General features: G+C 36.4%; 1 protein-coding gene across 6 annotated transcripts in view; it reads left to right on the forward strand.

Annotated features, from left to right (window-relative positions):
* AHI1 (Abelson helper integration site 1) overlaps positions 1-14,907 on the forward strand; it is a 176,163-nt gene extending 161,256 nt beyond the window's left edge. For 5 of the 6 annotated variants that reach the window (XR_012508579.1, XM_074368302.1, XM_074368301.1 and 2 more), the window contains 2 exons: positions 10,352-10,454; positions 13,502-14,907. Coding sequence is in view for 4 of the 6 variants with exons in the window: in XM_074368302.1 (XP_074224403.1) it covers positions 10,352-10,454; positions 13,502-13,504 (106 nt within the window). In the remaining 2 variants the exon portion in view is untranslated. Of the gene's footprint in view, positions 1-10,351; positions 10,455-13,501 lie in introns of those variants that run through there. The other variant, XR_012508578.1, reaches the window with a different exon arrangement.
* Positions 14,908-16,150: the final 1,243 nt, after the last annotated feature.

Consider the following 16,150-nt stretch of genomic DNA (forward strand, 5'->3'; position numbering starts at 1 on the left):
TTTGCTTTTGTTATATCTGCCAGGTATGTTTTCAGTCCCAGTCGCCAAACAATTAAAATTTGACGTAATAGTTGATAATATAATAACCAACTCTGAGGAGTGTATGTATACTCAAAGACAGATTACACATATAAAAAAATACATGGGATCAGTGAGGACAAACTCGTTTCAACAACCAAATTTTATATGACCATGTTTCAACAACCATATTTTATACAAATGGGAGCAGCTCTCTCTTTGAACATGTTTTATAAGATTTTTTTACAATTTCTACGTAACATGTGAGTGAAAGACTCTGTAGTCAGTCTGACTGCATTGGATGCCTATTTTCAGATGACACAGAGATCCATGCAACACTCTCCAGGTTAAAATTCAAGAAAGCCTCACAAAATATTCCAGCTTCTGAAGCCTGTCAGGTTAGCTTGGCTTCTTTTTTTTGAACACAGAGCACTTAAGAAGCTTCTGAAAGTAAATTTTCATGAGAAGTTCAGATATGTCTAAATGCTTGAGTTCATCTAAAGCCTTTGGGTTTTCCCTACACTCATAATTTCTTAGAAGTAAGGATGAATTAAGATATATTTCTCATGACTTAAAAACTGTAGGCGAGTTGAAGGTGGAAATACTACAGCCCAGTATGTACAAAGAAGTCATTTCTTTTATTTCTCTCATTTGCTTAAATGAGCCCATTGTACCCAAGTAAATCAACAGAGGCAATTTTTTGTTTGTTACTTTGCAGCCCTGCCATTCAGTTTCTAACATCTTCTTATTAGTTGGTTGACCGAAATATATAAATGAGCCACATAGGACTGCCTCTCACCATTTTCCGCTTGAATTTTGTGCCTCGTTTACTCTTTTTATTTATTTTTTTAAGAAATGTCAGTCACTTCTGTGCAAACATTTTAGTAAAGCTACATTCTTTTTTTAAGATATGAAGAACCAACATTTTTAGGTTGATTTAAAGACATTTGCTTGAAAGTCTAAAACTTACTTTTTGTGTCTCATGCCCCTACGATGGTATTATCTGCTACCCAAGTCAGAGCTTGTAATGAAGCTTCTAAAATATGTTATAACCCTTAAATAGTATTACTGATCCTTAGTTACTAATATATTTTATCTTGAGTTTGTTGGTTTTTTTGAAAAAACAGAGTGCTTTATTTCATTAACTTCTTTAGCCAGGGAGAAGTTAATTCAGATGGTCAATTAGATTAAAGCCCTTTATTTAAGAACACTCAAATGTGAACTAAATGAATGAATGAAATCTCTTCTTAATATAGTGCAGCCATAAGAGTTAATTCCAAGTATCCAATCTCTCCTCCACTATATATTTTTTCCATTTTTATAATCCTATTCCAGACTCCTTCAGTTTCTTCTCTTCATGAGAAGGAAGTAGTTCATCTTTTTTCCTTAAAATACCCTACTACTTGCAACTTTTTTTTCTGGATTTTAATTTCTTTTATTTTTATCTTTTTAAAATTTCTTTTATTTTTATCAGTCAGTTTACAATGTTGTGTCAATTTCTGATGTACAGCGCACAATGCTTCAGTCATACGTGAATATACATATATTCATTTTCATATTCTTTTCACCATAAGCTTCTACAAGATATTGAATATAGTTCTCTGTCCTATACAGTATAAACTTGTTTATCTATTTTATGTATACCAGTTAGTACCTGCACATCTCGAACTCCCATTTTACCCCTTCTTACCTTCTTCCCCACTGGTAACCATAAGTTTGTTTTCTATGTCTATGAGTCTGTTTCTGTTTTGTAAATAATTTTTTTGTTTTAGATTCTTGCAACTTTTTTCAAAGGTCTTACTTTGATTGTTCATTTGAAAAATGAAAGCCTTTTTTCTCATCCTTCCACCCCCTACCCTTTCTGAAATCAAAACCATCCATTATCGGTTATGTGACATCATGCTGTTCTTTATATATTTTAAATATGTTCTTTATCAGATACATGATTTGTGGTATTTTCTCCCAGTCTCTTATGCCTTTTCATTCTTTAAACAGTAGCTTTAGAGAAGGAAACTTTTTTGATTTTCATGAAGTCTAGTTCCTCAATTTTTTCCTTTTTTAAATCATGCTTTAGTATAGTATCTAAGAAACCTTGCTCCAAAGTCACAAAGGTTTTCTCCTGTGTTTTCCTGTAAAACTTTAATACAGTTGGTTTTATTTTTTGTTGTTATTAGGTTTATTTATTTATTTTGTAATGGAGATACAGGAGATTGAACCCAGGACCTCACGCTTGCGAAGCATGCATTCTACCACTAAGCTGTACACTCCCCCGCTTAATTCAGTTGGTTTTTAAATTTAAGTCTGTGATCTGTTTTGTGTTAATTTTTGTTTATGGTGTAAGGTTTAGATAAGAGAATTTTGTTTTGTTTGCATTTGGATATTCATTTGTTCCAGCATTATTTGTTGAAAAAACAATCCTGCTTCAACTGAATGGCCTTTGCACCTTCATTGAAAATCAGTTGTCAGTATAAGTGTGAGTCTGTTTCTGGACTCTGTTCCGATCCTTTGATTTACTTCTGTCTTTACACTGTCTTGATTACTGTAGTTTTATAGTATGTCTTGAAATTAGGTATTACTGGTCCTCCAACTTTGTCCTTTTTTGAAGTTGGTTTAGCTATTCAAGGTCTTTTGTATGTCCACGTGAATTTTAGAATAAGCTTGCCAATTTCTATATTATAGCATTCTTGAATTCCAGTTGGTGTGCCTTGAATCCACAGATAAGTTTGGGGAGAATTGACATGTTAAGAATATTCAATCTGACGCATTAACATGAAATATTTCTCCATTTATTTAGGCCTTCTATAATTTCTCTCAGCATTGTTTGTTAGTTTTCAGTGTATAAGTCCTGCATATATTTGGCAGATTTATTCCTGCATATTTCATAGTTAAATTATAGTATTTTTCAATTTCAATTTACAATTGTTTGTTGCTAACTTATGGAAATACTACTAATTGTTGTATGTTGATCTTGTATCATGCCACATTACTAAACTGTCTTGTTAGTTTTAATAGCTTTCTGGTAGACTTCACCAGATTTTTCTACATAGACAGTCATTAATATATGTATGTGTATGTGTGTGTGTATATATATACACACACACACACACATATATATGCCAGTTTAATATCTCCCTTCCCAATCTAGATGCCTTTCCTCCCTCTCCCTCTCTCTCCTCCCTCTTTCCTTCCCTCCTTCTCTCCCTCCCTCCCTTTCTTCTTTTCTTCCTTCCTTCCTTCCTTGCTCCTTGTGCTGGCTAGAACCTCCAGTACAATGTTGAATAGGAATGATGAGAGTAGATACTCTTATCTTCTTTTATCCTTAAAAGAAGTAAGTGGGAAAGCATTCAGTCTTTCACTATTAAATAGATTATCATAGGTTTTTTCTTAATAAATGCCCTTTATTTATTCATTTTGTAGTCTGCTGATATAGTTTGTGTCAGGAATAGATGTTGGGTTTTTGTCACATGCTTTTTCCACACTGTTAATTATATGATTTTTCTTTTGAATTTGTTAAAATGGTAAATTACATTGATTTTCAAATGTTAAACAACCTTTTCATTCTTAGACTAAACCTCATTTAGTCATAGTGTGTTATCCTTTTTATAAATTGGTGGACTTGCTAAAATTTTATTTCTAATTTTTTGCATTTTGTTCATGAGAAATATGGGTATATAGTTTTCTTTTCTTGCAATGTCTTAATCTGGTTTTGGTGTCAGAGTAAGCTGGCTTCATGAAATGAGTTAAGAAGAATTCACTCCTCTTCAGTTTTCTGGAACAGTCTGTGCAAATTTGGAATTACATCTTCCTTTTGCAATTTCTATTTCTTTATTAATATGCTCTGATGAGATGTTCTCATACTTTGCATTAGTTCTTTAAATACAGTTTTCTTTAGTTCTCCAAACGTATTTACAATAGTGGATTTCAAGTCTTTGTCTAGGAAGTCCAGTGTCTTGGCTTCCTAAGGGACAGTTTCTGTTGATTGCATTTTTCTTGTATGTAGGCCATACTTTCTTGTTTCCTTGCATGTCTTGTAATCTTTTGTTGAAAACTGGGCATTTTAAATGACCTAATGTAACAACTCTTGAAATTAGATTCTCCCCACCCCCAGTCCCCAGGGTTTGTAGTTCCTACTTATTGTAGTTGTTGTTCTTTGGTAAGTCACTTCTCTGAACAAATTCTTTAGTTCTATAATTGTAATGTTTGGCCACAGGAGTCTCTACTGAGTTAGATCAGTGATCAGCCAATAATTGGACACAGATTTCCTTAAACGCCTGGAACCAGTAGGTGCCCCTATCTTACTAGGGGCTCTGTGTGTTCTGTGCACACCCTCCACACCCAGCCAGGCAGTTGACAGCTCTGTCTTAGCCCTCAATTCCTGTTGGCATAGAGTGTTAAGGTCAGCCAGCAGTGAGGGCATAAAGGCTTCTCTGGTCTTTTCTATGCACGCACAGCCCTACACATGGGAGACCTTCCAGACTCCCAGGACTGAGTCTGAGCTTTTCAAAACCCCTGTGGGCATCTCATTCCCCCAGCTTTTTCTTTACATCTTTTTAGTCAGTCTGTTGTTTGCCTACTGTTACTCACCACTCAGGCATCCCTGAAGTTATCTGTAATTGTTCCTGAGAAAGATAGGTCAAATGCAGACAGGCTTAAAAGTGGTGTCTTCCAGGGAACCACCAGACAGATCAGATAATGACAATTCCTTGGGAATGAGACTTTGAAAGAGCTTCAGCCCTGTTCTGCTCCCCTCAGTGGCTGCCAAGTTGCTGGCTTTCACCATAAATGCAGGCTCTTCTTTTTAAAGGTACCCACAGAGCCACAGTGGGAATGTAATAAGCTCAAGTATAAATACCACAAAGCTCACTGTTCTTACCAAGTGTCAACCATTATTCCTGAATAAACATTCTCCAGTTGGTACAAGCTATTGGCTAATTCCCAGAATCTGAAAAAGTTGATCCAAACTATTTTTGTTAGTTTTTTCATAGCTTATTTGGAGGAGAGAATTTTCAGAAGTGCTTACACTACCATTGCTGCTGATGTCACTCTATTTCTTCTTCAGATGTTGGGTGGATTTACCTGTAAAGCTATCTGAGCCTAGAGTATTCTGTTTTGGAAGATTTTTAACTGCAAGTTCAATGTGTTTAATACAAGTAGAGCTATTAAGGTTATACGTTTCTCTTGTATAGGGTATTGATAATTTGTGTCTCTCAAGGAACTTGTCCATTTCATCCAGGTGGTTGAGTTTATTGACATAAAGTTGTTCATAATATTTCCTTATTATCTTTTTAATATTAATAGAATCTGTAATAATGTTGCCTCTCTAATTCCTGCTGTTAATAATTTATTTCTTTACTCTGTTTTCTCCAGACACCCTGGTAAATGGTTTATCAGTTTTACTGAAAAGAACCAGCTTTGTTTCATTGATTTCTCTTTATTGTTTATCTGTTCTCTGTTTCATTGATTTCCACTGTGATCTTTATTTCTGCTTTTGGGGGGTTTAATTTCTGCTTCTCTTTCTAGATTTTTAAAATAGAAACTGTAGTCATTGATTTAACACTTTTCTTCTCTCCTAATACAAACATTAGTGCCATAAATTTCCCACTAAGTACTGCTTTAATGGTGTTACACAAATTTTGATGTGTTGTTTCATGCTCATTTCATTCAGTACACTTTCTTATTTTCTTTTGGATTTCTCCTTTGGCCTGTGGGTTACTTAGAAGTGGACTATTTTATTTCCATTATTTAGGGATTTTTCTAGAGATTGTTATTTCTAATTTAAATTTCACTGACATCAGAGAACATACTTTGTATGATCTGACTCCTTTTAAATTTATTGAGAATTGGTTTATGATCCTACTATGATCTCTGTCAGTAAAAGTTTTGAGTGCCCTTGGAAAGAATGTGTATTATGTGCTTGTCTACTGTAATGTCCTTTTATAAATAAATTAGCCACATGAGTTAATAGTGTACTTAGTTCTTATGTTGCCTTAACTGATTTTCTGTCTACCTGTTCTATCAATTATTGAGAGTTGGGTATTGAAATCTCCAACTAATGTTGTAGGCTTATTTTTTCCTTCTTGTAGTTCTGTTAGTTTTTTGTCATGTATTTTGAAACTCTTTATTAGGTACCTGTATATTTGGGACTGTTACATCCTCTTGAAGGGTTGACACCCTTATTATTAAATAAGCCTGCAGTCCTATATTTTGGGTCATATCCTCTGTTTTAAAATCTCCTTTGTTTAATATTGGTAAAGTCATTCCAGTATTCTTTTGGTAGTATTAGAATGGTACATATTTTTCATATGTGAAAATACAAGTAGGTTAAAAAGAAGTATTTTTTAAAGGCAGCATATTTGAGTTAATTTTTTTTATTCAATGCGACCATCTTTGCCTTTTAACTAAGGTAACTAGATAAACATTTACATTTAATATAATTGTTTTTTATATTTCTGTATTTTGTATATTATTTATATATTTATATATTTATATAATATAATTGAATTTTAGCCATCATACAGCTTTTTCTTTCCTGTTTCATTAATTCTTTGTTTCCTGTTTTCATCTTTATGTGCTTTGTTTTAGATTGAATATCTTTTATACATTTTATCTTGTTTAGTTTCTTAGTTTACTCTCTATGACTCTGTTTCCATTTTAGTGATTCCATTAGGGTTTATAATACAAACCTTATCACACAGTATATCCTCAAGAGATTTAAAATAGCGTTTCTTCCCTCCTGACCTTCATGCTTCTGTAGTCATATGTTATAAACCCCTCACTAGATTGTTATTTTTGCCTACAGTGTTATCTTTTGGCGAGGTTGAATAATAAGAAAAATCTTACATAATGGCACATTTCATTACCATTTTCAGTGTTTTTCATTTCTTTGTGTAGATCCGTATTTCCATCTTCTACAGTTTTCCTTCTGCCTGAAGGATTTCCTTTGACATTCCTTATAGTGCAGTTTCTTGTCAGTTAGCTGAAAATGGATGCCTTCACTTTTTGCATGTCTGCAAAGGACTATATCACCTTTGTTTTTGAAAGCCGTTTCATTTGGTATACAATTTTGCATTGAAAGATTTGCATTTGTTTCTTCCTGGTACATTAAAGATGTTGTTCCACTGTCTTCTCACTTGCAGTTTTTTCCAGCAAGAAATAGGCTATTACGCTTATCTGCATTCCACTGTGCATAACATGGTTTTCCCCACTTTGGCTACTTTAAGATTTCTCTTAATCACTGGTTTTGAGCAATTTTATTATGATGTGCCTTGTTGTAGTTTTCTTCATATTTCTTGTGCTGGGGGTTGGCTGGGCTTGGTTTATAACTTTTACCAAATGTTGAAACATTTTAGGCCATTTTTTTTCTTCTACTTTTTTTTTTCTGTACCCCAATGTTTCTTCTCTCCTTTGAAGATTCCAATTACACATTATTAGGCCGTTTGAAGGTGTCCCACAGCTCACTGATATTTTATCTTTTTTTTCTCTGTGAACTTCATCTCGCAAGTTTCTGTTGCTGCCTTCAGGTTATCTCATCTTTTCTCTGCAGTGTCTAATCTGCCTTTAATCTCATCTAGTATATTTTTCACCTCAGACACTTTAGTTTTCATCTCTGAAAGTTCAGTTTGGGCTTCTAGGTATCTTCCATATGTCTGTTAACCTTTGGAGCAGGTGGAGGAATATAGTTATCTTTTACTATCTTTGATCATTTTAACATCTGGGTCAGTTTTAGGGGTTTTTTTTTGTTGTTGTTCTCATCATGGGTTGTATTTTCCCATTTTGTTGCATCCCTAGTAAATTTTTATTGGATGCCACACATTGAAAATTTTATCTATTGGTTGCTAGATATTTTTGTATTCCTATGAATATTCTTAAGCTCTGTTCTAGAATGTAGTTAAGCTACTTCAAAGCAATTTGATCCTTTCAGGTCTTGCTTTTAAAATTTGTTAGGTGGGACTCGAACCGCATTTAGTCCAAGGCTAATTTTTCCTTACTACTGATACAAATCCCTTCTGAGTATTCTACCCAATGCCCTCTGAGTTGTAAGGTTTTCCATCCTGGCTGATGGGAATAGGTACTGTCCCTGCCCTCAGGAAATTTCCTCAGATGTGTATGCTTGTCTCTACTCTGCTGAGTACTTGAAGCGAACCCCTTGCAGGTCTTCAAGTTCTCTCACTACGAAGCTCTCTCCTTTCTCTCACTCTGTGAACTGTAGCCTCCTTGTGTCTCCGCAGACTCCTAGCTCTCACTCAGGGAGTCCTCCAGGCTCCACACAGTTTCTTCTCCCTCTGCTGTGGCCTGGAAACTCTCAGGACAATAAGCCGGGCAGACATAGGGTTCATCTCATTTGCCATTTCTTGGGTATCAGTTTCTTTTATTCCCTGTGATTCACTATCTTGAAAATTGTTTCACATATTTTGTCTAATTTTTTGCCAGTTTTAGGTGAGCAGTAAATCTAATTCCTGTTACTCCATCTTGTATGCAAGCAAAAATCCAGATGTTGTATTTTTCAGGGTAGTTTTCTGTTAGATTGTATGTATGTTATGAGAGAGAAAGAATGGAGAGGATCACACAGTCTGATTTTTCTGCAGTAGTCAGGGAAACCCAAAGATGTAAGATAATATTTAAGTCTTAAAAACTATGTAGAGACAGAATGAACAAAAAGAGAAGGATTTAGAAGTCAGAAGGATGGCAGGAGCTAAGGCACAAAAGTATGGACATGTCTGAAATACTCTGAGGCCAGCAGGTATGTCTAGAACAGGGCAGTATAGGACCACAGAGCAAAAAAATACATTTTTTAAATTGGGCCTGCCAGCAAGATCCATTGTGAATAATTTTACCAGTTGCCCAAATATAAAAGGATTTCACTTAAATATATATTTCTGACTTCTTTTGAAGTTCTGGACGACAGCTGCACCTTCTTCCACTACATCCCTCCACTGGAGCTGAGCTAGTGGGTTGCCTTCCTTAGATGAATTGTCCACTCCCCAGTTTGCCAGGGTCTTTTTGTATCATCCCTGGCTTGCGTCCCTCATTCTCCTTGTTACCCTGGCATCCACAGACTCTTGCCTTTTTATTTTAATGCTAGAGCATAGGTTCCCTGGAGAAAGATTGCGAGTTATTCGTGCTTTTTGTTTCAGAGCTCATATTTTCCTTTCTCTCTAATCATTCTCCTCCTTTCTAAACATATGTTATTCATTCTTTCTTCTTTGTGATTTCTGATCATTTCCTTCTCAGTCATCATTTTCCTGGCTTGTTCATCTCCACGGCAGTCTTCTCAGGCTGCCATAACAGTACTACAGACTGGGGGGCTTAAACAAAAGAAACTTTTTTTTTTTCAATGGGTCTAGAGGCTGGAAATTCAAGATCAAGGGTCAAACAGGGTTGATTTCTGGTGAGGCCCCTCATCCTGGCTTGCAGATGGCCACCTTCTTGCTGCGTCCTCACATGGCCTTTCCTCTGTACATGTGTGGAGAGAAAGTGCTCTCTGGTGTCTCTTCTTCTTATAAGGACACCAGTTCTGTGTCTTAGGACCTCACCCTCATGGCCTCATTTGACCTTAATTTCCTCCTTAAAGGCCCAGTCTCCAGATATATTCGCTCTGGGTGTTAGGGCTTCAACCTGTGAAAGAACACAGCTCAGAGTCCACAGCAGTCACTGTTCAATCCTACTTATTGCCTGATTTTGAAATCCTTATACCTGTTTCAGTCTTTGTTTTCTCTATTTTGATGTCTGCCACCATTCCTGGACATCTTAGAAAGGAGACACTGCCTTCTGTTCTTTGAATTTCCCTTTTTACATTGTTCTTGCACTTTACTTTTTCTAACATAAATTTCATTACCACACACTCATCCACAAAATATTTGTTTTGTATTTTTCTGTTGAACCATTGGGAAAGCAGTATTCCCTATCCCACAGTTCAGAATATCGCTGTTTTCTTTTGCATAAACTTCCTCACCCCTTTCTTTGTCATTAAGGAATTTTCTGCATTTTTATATACACACAGAGAAATTTTCCTATTTAATTTGATAAAATCTTTCTGATTTTTCCCAGGCAGCTAATATTTTTCTGAGACAAGTAAAATTTTATTCTTGCCCCTTCATACAGTAAAAGAGGAGCTCAGCCAGCCAAGGTTTATGTCTCCACATTATTTTCAGCAACTCCCTGTTCTCTCATCCACATAGTAATCACTCATGTGGTCTGTTGAATGTGTTTCCCTCAGATCCTCCCATTTATCTCCCCGTTTTATTCCCACTGCCACTTCCCTAAGTCAAAGCCTCATCCGAGCTGTGGCAGCAGCTCTCTTATGGCTCCTTGTCTCCCGTCTTCCCTGCTGCAGTTCTGAGGTGGGCAGAGAGCAGAGCCGGGAGGACCGAGGACACGTCACGGACATGCAGGTGAAGAAGAACGAGCAGACTGGCCGAAAAGTCACCCTCATAGAGGTAAGAGGAAAGCCAGGGGAAGGTCACGTCACGGAGTCAATGGGAAGAGATTTAGGAAAGGCGTGGTCAACAACGACAAACGCCAAAGAGAACAGAAGTAAAATACAGACTGAAAAATGCCTTTGGGACTTGCACCCAAAAGGCCATCTGTGACCTGGAAGAGGGTGGTTTTGATGGGGAGTCCTGGGAACATGAGTGAGTCAGGTTGTCTCCAGATAAAGGCTACTCCTTCAAGCTGTGTTTTAAAAATAGAAGGAAAAAATTCAGTTTCTATAAAGAGTTGATTAAATTATGGAACATTTATATAATAGAATATACCATGTGACTATTATTTATTACATTATAGAAGTATTTTCATAGACATGGAAAGATCTGTGATAAATTTTTAAGTAAAAGATGACTATAAAATAGTTTATATATATATCATACATGTAAAATATTGAACAATATGCATCAAAAAATGTCAGTAGTTATCTCCAAGTGGTAGAATTGTGGTGATTTTTTTTTCTTCATTTTACTTCGTGTATTTTCTAATTTTTCTACTCAACATGTATTGATGTATATACTGCTTGATCTTTTCTTTTGAAACAAAAGTAATTTCAAAAATTTTCTAATATAGCCCATTCTTTCTACATTTAAAGAAATAAGCATCTCAGAGTCAGAGTTAAGAAGTACCGGAACTAGGACTTGATCTCCTGGCCCCAAGGTCAGGGTTATTTCTGTTACATAGTGCTCTGCCTCCTTGTTCTGATTAAATGAGAAGTGCTTGTGGAGAGGCTGTAACATGCTCACATTTTTTTCCCACAGGACTTAGCCTGGTGTCTGGCCACATAGCAGACCTTCAGGGAATACTTACGGGATTGAATTTCCTGTGGGGCAGGGCCCAGTACTTTTATGAATCTTAATTTTCGCACATAACGTACGCACCAACACTAGCTTGGTTTCATATTCATTTTCAAAATCTTGCTATGAGATTTCCCTTTCTCTTTTCATATGATTTGCTCTAAAGGCCCTCCCTCTGTTCCTCTCTCCCTCTGTCCTGTTACGGGGATGCTTTATGAGGAGATGCTGCAGAGAAAGCCAGGATTCGCGTTCCTTCTGGCGTCCTGGTTAGAGGACACCTAGCCTGCCCTCTTCAGCAGACCTCCGCCGTCTCTTAGCTGCTTCATCCCTGCGCCGTCAGCATCCATCATCGGGGGTTGTGCCATCCTCACTTATCCCTGTGGTCAGAAGGGGGCTGCTCCTTGTCCGAGGTGTACGCTTGACCGTCTGTTCTCCTTTTCCTTTCATTCTGCCCCTTTTCTGCCTTTCCTGGGCAGTCTTTGTCATTCTCTATCCTTCCTCTCCTTAGTTTGATTCATTTCCCTTGAATATGTTATCTTTACTGCCTACTCTAGCTTTTTCTAGTTAAGTTTCTCTTCGAGTTCCCTCTCCTTACTTCTCACAACACAGCCTCCGTCTGATCAATTCAGCCTGCCCCACTGTCTCGGGCAGGGTCCATCTCACTGTCTCCAGCTGTCATCCCCTCCCCCTCCTTCACCTTACTGTTTCTCTTCCTTGTTTTTGTCCTGTGGCTGTCCTGCACCCTTCCTCTCACTGCTTCGCCCCGTTATCCCTCTGAGGTCTCCACCTGCCCCACTGCCCCTGCAGGGGTTCCCACAGTCTCCTGGTGGCTCGTGCCCCTCATCCACCAGTGCCTTTTTGACTCTCTTCCCCATCTTTATCAGACTCTCATTTTAGGCAAGTTTTCTGTACTTCACTTGCACATACACCAGGACAGAAGTGACACCCTTTTTTGCCCCCAGTGCGATTGTGCTTCAGCACACTGTGTCTCTCCCATTTTACACTCTACCTCAGGTGCTGTTGTGAGCATGCTCACTTGAAACATTGTGGGGCTTCTGTGTATAACACTGGTTAAACAAATTTAAAATCAAGAAACATGGACTGACAGAGGATGTTTTTTTCCCCTCAACGTGTAATTGTTTTCCACATGAAAAGGTAGTCCAACCATTTGTTTCAGATTGGGCCCATTCCTGAAAGCATAGGTGCTCCCTAACCCTCCTGTTTAGGGTCAGGAAATGGTTATGAGTGCATCCCCCTTTGCCATAACGCACTAGTCTCTGCTTTTCTCATGAGTGATCACTGGAACTGACCCCCACCTAACCAGATTACCATCACCCTTAGGCTGAAGTTTGTTTTCTAAGAGCAACCAGATGTTAAGTCCTTTCTATTTAGAGGAGAGACAGCAGCAGTGTTGTGTAAGTCCAGGCACTCACCACTGGTACGTGAGTAACTGCATTACAAACTGTCAGGTTCAGCCCCTGCTTTATCACCCTCTGGTTGGACTTAACCACGTGGTCTCTAAAGAAACAGCTTCTTGTTTCTTCTGCTGATTGGTTGTTGACTTTTATTAATGGTTTAAATTGTTTTATTTCAAAGCTGCATCTAGATACATGGTTAGCCATCACTCTCCTTGTCAATCAGAAATGACACCCACCATTTTTTGGATTTATTTGAAAAGCTGTAATAGTTAACCCACTTGGAGAAGTAGACACAGCCATGGAGTAAATGAAAGAGTGTTGTTTAATAACGTGCTGCTTTCCAGTTACTAACCCTGAAGCATCATCCATGACAATTTTTTTTTCCAGTGAATGAAGAACTTCATAAACTCTGATTGCCTGCTCTTAACTTCTGGAAGCTACCCAGGGTTTGCAATGCTTAGTGTCTGTATTTGAGAAATGTATTTCTTTTTTGCTTGTATTAACCAGTCGTTGGTGGAGCAGGCCGTAAGCAACTGCTGGTCCTACTATAAAGGTGTTAACGGTATGTTTAAGAGGCAAACTAGAAGTGAATTCTGGAAGTTCAGCTAGCTAAACTAGAAGTATGTTCAAGAAGGCAGGTTAATATTTTGGTCCTATTTGGTTGTGTGTGTCTGTTGCACAGTGTGTTTTTCACCTGTGCTGTTGCCTGGGCATGCCAACATTTGTTGTGGCCAAAAGACATTGTTTTGGTTTATTTAGAACATTTTTGTATCATTTTTCTCCTAGTAAAGAGTTAAAGAAGAATGATGAGAGAAAGAACCAAAAACACAGAAATGAAATGACAAATTAAACCAAATGGAATTTCTCTTCAGAATTTAGAAATTTCAGATGGCCAGGGAGAAAGAAAGGATCCACTACTTCTTATCCTTATGAAAGAATCTAGAAAAACCAGCAAGGTATGTGTGGAAAAATAAATGTTGCCTTTTGAGCTTAATAGTTATAAACCATTGTGTTTGTTGTTGATCAAAGTATTGGTACTTGTATTTATTAGTAATTGCATCAAAATCACATTACCATTGTTGGAAAATCAATAAAGGAAAAACCATAATTGCTACTCAGCAAATATGAAGAAAAAGTGTTTGCATTGTTAGGATGTCCGTTCCAAGTGATCATTTAATATTATTGTATCTATAATGTGATTATATGTGTGATGTTGTGCTCAGAATATGAAATATCTGCTATTGAAATTTAACTTTATTTAAAATTAAAAGTAAGCAGCTTCAGGATTTTGTGTATTCAAAATGGTCCCAGCAAGAAAAGCATCAAAAGTAACAAATTTGTTTGTTTATAACTTGATATACATTAAAAGGTAACAAATGTGTTTGTAACTTGATACATGTAAACTAAAAGTGGCTTTTGGCTAGACTGACAACAGTGTTCCAAGCTTTTTTACTTTTTAGAACAAGCATTTTTATGTTGAAGTATTAATAAGTGATTTGTTAGACTTATGTTGTTTAATATTTATTTGCTCTTAGTACTTGTTTTTAAATGTTTACATTGCATTATTTATTTCTTTAGTTCCAGAATCACAGTGTCATTACTATGTGACTATATATTTTGAAGTGTGGTGTTATAAAATAGGAAAGTTCATCTCTTTGTTTTTTACTTGACTTTTCTCCTTTCTCCACTAAGTGATTATAAGCTTGTCAATATTTAACTCCAAGAAGGTCAAAACTAATATAAAATTAGAAGACTTATTTACCAAGTAAGACAATTGATTCTATTAAAATAAGAAGTGAGAAAAACAGGGCACTGAGGTGTAAATTTTGCCCAGATGTATACCCGACGTGAAAAGTCTTCTAGTGAAAATATATTTGACTCTTATCCCTGCACATGTTATAAAGGCATGAAAATTGGTGGTAAACAACCCCTTCTGTGTAGGACTTGGGAGAGGGGGGTTGCCTTTGAAAGTGGAAAGTGGCACTGATGACTGCAGAAGCCCTCAGTGATCAGCACAGAAGACTGTTCTGATAGCACCAGCCTCCCCTGTTCTGGACGCATACGTCTGTGCTTCAGATACAGCTACATCCAGCCAGCTTGAGTCATCCTTGTACAAGCTTGTTTTTTCTGTCTTGTGAATGTACTTGATAATTAAAAAATTAAAATATGTGGCTCTCTGCAGTTTCAGCTCACAGTTTTGACATGTGTGTTGATTCTCTGATTTTTTATTTTAATTACAAAGAATTTCAAAACTTGCAGAAAGATTTTTAAATCAAGACAAGTAAAATAATGTCAGGGGAGCTAAACATTTGCTGAGATCTCAATGTTCATATGAAAAAATAAAGGGTTATTTTTATGTTGCAACTACTGAAGACAAAAATAACATTTGACACAAATAACCAAGTAAAGTGGTTTCTACTCAGAGCCCGTTTCTTTTCTCTTTGGTCCTGTTGACAAAACAAGACTTGCGTTATGTTCGTGAATAGATTAATAAAATATCTTCACCACACTTTCCAAGATGGGTTGGAGTGGGGAGGATCAAAACTGCCCTCCAATTAATAAGTCCAAATCATAATCAGGCCGAGAAGTCAGACACAAGAATCCATTTGAAGATTTATAATGCTACCTATTTACTTAGCAATAAATTATTTTCTTTATTTTATCTTTATTCTGAAATTATTGAATTTTATCTCTTTTTATGAAGTCTCTTATCTCCAAGCAAGTTAACAATTTGACACTGTCTTTTCTAGATATAATAATGTCATTCTTTCATATTTATTTCCCAATTATGGATTCTACTCTATCTTAAAGTTTCTTCATTATCAAAACTATGCAATGAATAGAATTTACTAAGCTAGAATAAAACTCAAGTTTTAAAAAGATTTAATACCATGAATGCAAATTTGTTTAAAATGCACATTTTAAATATGAAATCAAAATTTTCAAATGGCTAACACTTGGTACTTCTGAAGCCTTGTGTAAGGTTTCTTTTTCATTAAAAAAAAACCCCACACTTAACCTTAATTTTATTTTTCATTTACAGTAAAGTTTTATTAAAGAAGGACATTTTCTCTTTAGGTAATTCAGCAAGAGTCTATCTGGGAAATAATTTACCACTTTATAGCCCACTCATGACCTTATACTTTTATACACATTTAAATGATTTCCATCTGAGGTCTTTATCTATTAAGTAGATTATGGGAACATTTATCACCTATCCACCTTTCTAAAGCTCTGTGTTAGTTGATTTCTACCTCATTGAACTTAGCTACAGAAGAGAGTCCACAAGTCTTCTTCACTTTATGTACATGAACCATTTTCTCTTCGCTTCAAACCCATGAGATACATAAAATGTTCCCTGCCGCAAATAAGGAAACCAGGGCTTTGAAGGTTAAATGACTCATCCAAGTGCACATGGTCAGTAAACATGTTGCT

This window comes from Camelus bactrianus, chromosome 8 (genome assembly GCF_048773025.1).
Source record: "Camelus bactrianus isolate YW-2024 breed Bactrian camel chromosome 8, ASM4877302v1, whole genome shotgun sequence".
In the NCBI taxonomy this organism is placed as follows: domain Eukaryota; kingdom Metazoa; phylum Chordata; class Mammalia; order Artiodactyla; family Camelidae; genus Camelus; species Camelus bactrianus.